Source organism: Chrysoperla carnea, chromosome 1 (genome assembly GCF_905475395.1).
Source record: "Chrysoperla carnea chromosome 1, inChrCarn1.1, whole genome shotgun sequence".
NCBI classification, from domain to species: Eukaryota; Metazoa; Arthropoda; class Insecta; order Neuroptera; family Chrysopidae; genus Chrysoperla; species Chrysoperla carnea.
In genome coordinates, this window is record NC_058337.1 from 137,742,592 (window position 1) to 137,750,907 (window position 8,316).

At 31.4% G+C, this 8,316-nt stretch overlaps 1 protein-coding gene across 1 annotated transcript; it reads left to right on the forward strand.

The window, feature by feature from the left end:
- The first annotated feature begins 204 nt into the window (after window positions 1-204).
- Window positions 205-5,179, forward strand: LOC123295370. The gene is made up of 4 exons (XM_044876703.1): window positions 205-264; window positions 1,470-1,634; window positions 2,477-2,641; window positions 5,123-5,179. Exons 1-4 carry the CDS (start codon window positions 205-207, stop codon window positions 5,177-5,179), a joined length of 447 nt encoding a protein of 148 aa, XP_044732638.1.
- Window positions 5,180-8,316: the final 3,137 nt, after the last annotated feature.

An 8,316-nucleotide genomic window follows, 5' to 3' on the forward strand; every position in this document is an offset into this window, starting at 1 on the left:
AAGCATAAAAAAAGATATAAAATTGTTTTACGAAACATTATTTTCAACTAAATAAGAGATCAAAGTTTCAAAACTGAAATTTATACAAAATTAAAATTTTTTTCTGTAATTGTTTAAACACGCAAGTGTATAAATATTTAAAAAAATTTCAAAAGAATTTTTTTATTACCAATTATTAAAATCATTTTAAACATTTTTTCCCATATGAATGAAGATTTGAAATTTCAGGAAAAATTATTGGAATTGGAATTATTGGAATTATTGGCAATATTTAATCCATATAACCGACTTTTTTGTTTAGATTTACTCCAGTAATATGAAATATACATATTATACCATGTATATATGAAATATACATAGTATATTAAGTTTAGTCCCAAGTTTGTAACGCTTAAAAATAATGATGCTAGGAAAAAAATTTTGTCATAGGTGTTCATAAAATCACCTTATTAGTCCATTTCCGGTTGTCCGTCCGTCCGTCTGTGGACACGATAACTCAAAAACGAAAAAAGATATCGAGCTGAAATTTTTACAGCGTACTCAGGACGTAAAAAGTGAGGTCCAGTTCGTAAATGAGCATCATAGGTCAATTGGGTCTTGGGTCCTTTGGACCCATCTTGTAAACCGTTAGAGATAGAACAAAAGTTTAAATGTAAAAAATGTTCCTTATCAAAAATTAAACAACTTTTGTTTGAAACATTTTTTCGTAAACATCACTGTTTACCCGTGAGGGCGCCAATTAGGCGGAAATTTTATAATATGTACTTACTATACTTGATTATCAGTTATGTATGTGTCACATGTTTGTATGTGTAATGTGATAAAGAAATCAACACTGACTATGCATGGTATTTCAACAATTAACTCAGTCAATTGTTTGTTTTCACTTGTTTAATTCTTGTTTTTTTGAGACATATTTTACGAAATTCAAAGAAGAAGCAGTGTTAAATGTTCAGTGGATCAATAATATGGAGTTTTAGGATCAATATTTTCATCTACATATATACGTACATGATTTTTGACAATTAAATTACAATAATTTTTTTATATAAATGAGTACTTAAACTACTTTAACTACCATTTCCCAAAATTTGAAAATATTTGACAGAAATGCAGATTATATTTAATTTGTGCGAGGTTCTTTACAGGAATAAAGAAATAGCTGATTACGGCTATTGCCTTACAAATTAAAAGTCAACATTTTGGCCAATGAAACAGTTTCGAGTTTTGTACTTTATCCAACCCTGTACAAAATCTAAATTTTTTTTCGTCATTAATGCGTTTTGGTAGAAAAGAGTATAAGTTGTTATATTTGTGTGGAGATAGACATCTTACTACCCCGACTAAACTAAAAACAACTTTTCTTCGAAACAATTTTTTATACATCTCTCTTCTCTAAATGCAGATTTCGAATCCGTAATTGTATTGCCAGAAAATATTTTTTTTAAAGAAAAAAACTTTGTTTTTAGGTTAATTATATCGTAAAACTGAAAGGACTCGAGCATGATGAAGGAATTAAGAATCCATTTTTGGATTTAAAAGATTTGAAACTCACAAAACGGAACAAAACTCATTATGCTATAGATGGAATTTTTAATGTGGTTCGGGATAATATTGAAAAAGAAAATTTTTTGGTACAGTTAAAGTATTTAGAACGCGGGACAGAAAGTGTTTTTCTTAAACGATTAATATATACTCGAAACTTCCTGAGGGCTTCCTTTTGGCAAGTCTACCAAACTTCTCTCTGCGACTTTATTCGAAAGTACTGCGTATTTTAATGGGCGTGATAGCGTCATATTTAAGTTATCGATCTGAAAAAACGCAGCAGAAAATTTTTCGAACTCTATGGCTACTTGATAACATTAATAATTATTAAACAATAAAATATTTTGCCCGACAAAAATACTTTGCCGATGAGCATTTTTGTTTTTGAATGCATACATGGTTCACTTTTGCTGATTTTCTTCCCGATTTCAAGGCCTTAATATCCGAACCAAACCTTTTCAGTGTGATGTCTGTGTGTATGTGTACGTATGTTAGTTCGGATTCATTCGCCTCAATTATCTCGCGTAATCGCGTATTTGCGAAGAACTGAAAGAGTTTTCAGCAGAATTGGTTTAGCCGTTTTTAATGGTAATAAAAAAACTGGAAAAACTCGATAAACAGAATCTGAAAAGTGAATGAAACTCATCATTTATCTATGGAGATAATGATCGTTTCAGGATAAGCTGCAAAACATGTTCGAAACATGATCTATAAATGTTAACAAGACCTTTTTATAACTTTTTATTATACTGGGAGGTTTTTCGTGTGGACCTCGATAATCATTAATGTTAGTCGCCAAAAGGAAGACACGCACGTAATTTCAAGTATGAATTAATAATCATTTTACAAAACACTCTTTCTATCCCATGGTCTAATTAGTATAGATGGTTGATATTTATTTTTATATTTAATATATATTGATCAATTTTAGGTATCAATAACTATTGCTCAAAAAATGGGCAACGGATATCAGGATTCACCATTATTGCAATTGAAAAAGCAAAACTTTTGCAGTCTGTGGGAAACTGAAAAATTTATTATGCCACTAATAAAATCTAAAATTAATGATACTAATTACCAATGCCCTCCAAAAGTGGTAAGATTTGTTTTTATGGTCTCTCTAATGTAGCCTACTCTATACTATCGCAGAGTAGTATTAAGGAGGTATTCTGGACTAGAAGCCTCAATTGTAGACACTTTTCAAAACTGCAAAAAATTAAAAAATTCTTCAAGAAGTGTGGCCTGCAAAAATCATGACACTCTGGTTGACACGATTCCAGACCTTGTAGTGATCTGAATTCAAAAAATTTTTAAAATTCTTACTAAGTAAAGTAAATAACTCTATTATTTTGGACCTTTTCGAAATTTTTTTAAATATTTCAGTTCTAATTCTTTAACTACAGGTGATGGAAAAATTTATAAGGAAGACTCCCTCTAAATTTCAAAGAAATCGTTCGAGTAGAACCTGAGATATCATGTCAACTACCTCCAAAAATGTAATTTCAAGAAAAACGCGGTTTAAGTTTGAGAGACAATTCCGGCAGAGTCATTCGGATAATAATAATACTCACTTTAGATTAGTCGGCGATCCCAGATCTATATAATACGCCTTCTTTACTTCATATGCAATGCCTTGCAAAGTTATTTCTGCTAATCGAGCTGTTTTGCCTTCTTTTGAACCAGCAGAAGCTCGCAGTACAGAGCTGTATCTCCGATAAAGTATAAAGTTTGTGTAAAAGAGTCAAATTAAGATCAGGTGATAACTATTTACGGTTGGGGTTTTTAGCTCTTGTATAATGCGACTGAAAACTTGGAAATTTGTCTATATGTTCACGAACAGATTGTAAGCGTACGTCTGAAATTTTGTTTGACGGAGTACTACTCCCTCGCTTGTCAGATCCAATTTGCTCTCCAATTTTCAAGTTCTTTATTTCTTGAGTCATTCGGCCATCAGAGATTTGGAATGTCTGAAGAAAGAATTTCTTACAAACGTTGATAGTTGCTCCTTCTGAATGTATAAAAAAAACTGTTGGAGACTGACTTTGGAAGGCGAGGCTCGTTTGTAGGACGTCTAACTTTTGATACACTTTGTTTAACCAATCCACACAAATAGCAGTTTTGCGCAGTAAATGAGCCTAACTGCCAGAACGACTTAAATGCATGTTTCCGTGCTTCTTCAGTTATCTTATCAAAGCACTTTTTATTGCATGAACAGTTGGTATTTACAAAACTCTTACCATGAGTTGTTTTGCCTTTCTCTGTAGTGTACTCAAGACCTAAGTTTCTGAGGCGCTTTCTTTTTTCTTTTCATTTCTAATTTATTCTTTTTCGAGTTTTTGTTGGTTTTGGATCATCTGCTACAGCATCCCCATTGGGCTCTTGGATCTCGAGTTCACTTTCTGAAACCAAAACAAATTATGTAGATACCATTACAAACACAGTTAATGTGTTAAGTGTTTAATACATTAGGTCTAATTAGTTTCAGGTTAAGTTTTACTTTTAATAGAAATTCAACAAAAATAAACTTAACAGTTGAAGTGAAACTTTTTATGGGACACTAGCGTTTTGTCATGAGAGTTAACTCGTAGAGCTAACAAGCTAACAAACTGTTAAACTCCTTGTCTCTTTCTTATTACCATTTACTCCAGCAGAGTGAGAGAGGCCGTGGGACTTGATAACTGTACATATACCATTTATTTATTAAACAAGGATAGTTCAAACCTACTTACATTTAAATCTTATATGTCGATCTTTATTTATTAAATGTTATTAAAGTACATATACCATTATAAAGTACTGTACATATACCATTTATTTATTAAACAAGGATAGTTCAAACCTACTTACATTTAAATCTTATATGTCGATCTTTATTTATTAAATGTTATTAAAGTGAAACTTTTTATGGGACACTAGCGTTTTTATTAAACAAGAATAGTTCAAACCTACTTACATTTAAATCTAATATGTCGATCTTTATTTATTTATTAAATGTTATCTGTATATTGTTTTTATTCTCTATTATTTGTTGTTATCTGTATATCTATTATTTGTTGTTATCTGTATATTGTTTTTATTCTCAGTTATTGTCAATGAAGATACAAAAAATGTATGCGTCAGTCCAAAACTAACAGCGTCAAAAGTGAAACTTTTTATGTAATTCAAAAACTGTCAATGAGTGTACAAAAAAATACATTGCAGCAAAGAAAAATTGACTGGAAATTATAATAAAAATGATTTATAATAAAAATCAAGAAAAATCTACAGACTATCCCGAATTAATTACTACGGAAGTTTCACTCGTACGTACTATTATTTACATATACATAAAACTATATACATATACGTACAAGTGAAACTTCCCTAGTAATTAATTCGGGATAGTCTGTAGATTTTTCTTGATTTTTATTATAAATCATTTTTATTATAATTTCCAGTCAATTTTTCTTTGCTGCAATGTATTTTTTTGTACACTCATTGACAGTTTTTGAATTACATAAAAAGTTTCACTTTTGACGCTGTTAGTTTTGGACTGACGCATACATTTTTATTATTATACTGTGTTTCTAACAACTAGGTCATTTACACAGTGATAGATGAAACATTAGAAGATATATGTACAGATAGTATATAAATGTAATTATAATATTGAAGAACTTAAATAAGTAGGTATAGATAATTATGTTTTAGTTATGATAATCCATGGTAAAATTAATAATATATATGATAGCGTTGATTTTATTTTAGTTTGAATAGAGTTTAAATTTTTATATTTGGTTTAGTAATCCTGTTTGCTGGAGGAACGAGAATAGTGTGTTGATGGTGTCCTGGTCATCTCCGAGTGCAATAGCAATCGTATCAGGGAAGTTTGTTTTTGTTCGAATACGTTCTAGTTTTCTACATCTTATTAGAATATGATTCACTGTTATTGGCTCTTGACATAGTTCACATATCGGTTGAGGAGTTTTATTTAGAATGTATGAATGTGTAATTTTTGTATGTCCGGTCCTTAAACGTGTAAGTGCTATTTCATATTGTCTTTTGTTTTGATAACTTGTTTGCCATTCGGTTGTATTTTCTTTAATATTGCGGAGCTTGTTTTGTGTAATTCGAGACCATTGTTGGTCGCGTTTTTCTTTAAGGAGTAGCTTTATTGCATTTATGGCATCTTGGCTTATAGTTGTTTGGAGGGGTGTTCCATTACAGTGAGCGTCCTTGGCTGCTTGATCTGCTAGTTCGTTTCCAGGAATATTAATGTGGCTTGGTACCCATAGCAGTGTGATTGTTAGATGATAAGTTTGGGTGAGGGTATAAATTTTCTGTTGTATGGTTTGTATAAGCGAGTTTTGCGTATTTTCATTTTGAATCGCTTTTAGTGTGCTCAAAGAGTCAGATGCTATTAGAATTTTATGAAGTTTTTCTTTATTCAACTGTACATACTTTAATGCTTGATCAATTGCCAGTGCTTCGGCCGTGAAGTTCGTAGCCAGTGAGTTCAATTTGAATTTGTGAGTCTCTGCTTCATTATAAATGAAGGCACAGGTGGTCGATGTTGCTGTTGATGAACCATCAGTATATATGGTTATGTAGTTATGGTATTTATTTTGCCTGAGTTCATAAAACATTTGTTTATAGAGTTCATTTGGTGTTGATTGCTTAGTATTTTCATTTAATGTAAGATCTACATTAATTATTAATCGTTGCCATGGTGGTAGTAGGTGGATTGTATTTTTAGGGAGAATGTGATCGGTTAGATTTAGGTTTGTATTTAAGTTTTCAAGGGTTATATGTTGGTATAAGGCAATTGGTTTAGGAAGGGATTTTTTATTATTAAAGATGTGCTTGAGTATGAGAGGAATTTTGAGGGAGCGCTTTAAGATTTCATTTTGTCTTTCGTGAATTTTGATACATATCTTCATCAGCATAAATGTTCTTCTTTCCGCCAGGTTTGGTTCTCCCAATTCTGCGTAAATACTTTCTATCGGAGTTGTCCGGTAAGCTCCAGTAATTATCCTCAATGCAGAGTTATTTATAATATTTAGAGGATTCAGAGTTCTTGGTTTTGCGGATGCGTATAAATGACATCCATAGTCTAGTTTTGATCTGACGAGTGCATAGTAAATTTTTTTTTAGAGTTTTGCGGTCTGATCCTGTGTTTTTGTTCGATAGTATTTTAAGGATGTTCATTTTCCGAGTGAGTTCATTTTTGAGGTAAGTCACATGAGCAGTCCATTTAAGCTTTTCGTCAAAATGTAGACCTAGAAACTTTTTACTGTTGGTGTTTTCTATGGATTTGTTGTTTATTTGTAGGTTAAGTTTATGTTTAGTTTTTCTATGAAATGACATGTATTTGGTTTTTGACGTTGAGAAATGGAGCCCGTTTTTTTTACCCCATTCGTTTATTTGGTTTACTGCCTGTTGTAAATATTTTTGAGCATAGTTTAGGTTGGATGTTGGGATATATATAATTATGTCGTCTGCATATATGAGGAAACGTGTGGGAAAGGGAATTATTTGTGTAATATCATCGATAGCGAATAGCGATGTTAAATAAAACTGCAGAAAGGACGGATCCTTGTGGTAAGCCATTTTCTTGGGTGTATGCATGTGAATATTTGCCATTTACTTTCACTTTGAATGTTCTTTGTGTCAGAAAGTTTTTGATGTATAGAGGTAAATTGCCGCGCAATCCCCATTTGTGTAGAGTTTGTAGGATTTTATGTCTCCATGTCGTATCAAAGGCTTTTTCTATGTCGAAAAAGACTGCATTGACATTTTGATTGATTGCAAATGCGGTTTTAATATCAATATCAAGTATAGTAAGGCAGTCTATTGTTGATCGTTGGGTTCTAAAGCCATACTGTTGATTGTGAAGTAATGAGTTTTTTTCTATAATCCATTGGAGCCTCTTATAAGCCATGCGTTCTAGTATCTTTGAAATATGATTTGTCAGAGATATAGGCCTATAGCTAGAGGGATCTAATTTATTTTTTCCATTTTTGTATATGGGTACAATAACGCATTCCTTCCAATTGTAGGGGATTTCGCCTGTTTTCCATATTTCGTTCATTATATCTAATAGTAGATTAAGAGATGATTCGTGTAATTTCTGGAACATTTCTATATGAATATTGTCTGGGCCAGGTGAGGATTTTTTAATATGATTAAGTGACAGCGAAAATTCATGGAATGTAAATGGTTGGTTGTATTGTAATTGATTTTGGGTGGTAAAGTCTATATTGGATGTTATTTCAATTTTATTTCTTTGTTGAAAATAGTTGTCATCAAATTGATAATTAGTAGAAATATTTGCGTAGTATTTTGCAAGTTCTTCGGCAATGTCTTTGTTTTCCGTTACTATTTGACCATTAGAGTTTATCGCATTAATTGTGTTCTGGTTATTAGTAATTCCCCAATTAATTCTATTTATACTGTTCCATATATCCCGCTCTGATGTATTGCTATTAATATTTTGGGTAAAATCATTCCAGCATTTTTGTTTTTCTTTTAATATTTCTTGCCTCACTTTCGCTCTTAGTTTTTTATATTCCTGGAAGTACTCTTGCAGTTTTGTTTTTTTGTATTTTCTAATCATACTTTTTCTTTTTTTAATTAATTCAGCTATATTACTGTTCCACCAGGGAACCTGCTTGTTTTTGTGATGTATATATTTTTGTTGTATGCATTGTGGTATTGCATTGTTTATTGTAGTATGTAAGAGATCTAATCTTTCACGTAGCGAGTTGGATTTTACATCCTTAATTTTTGTTA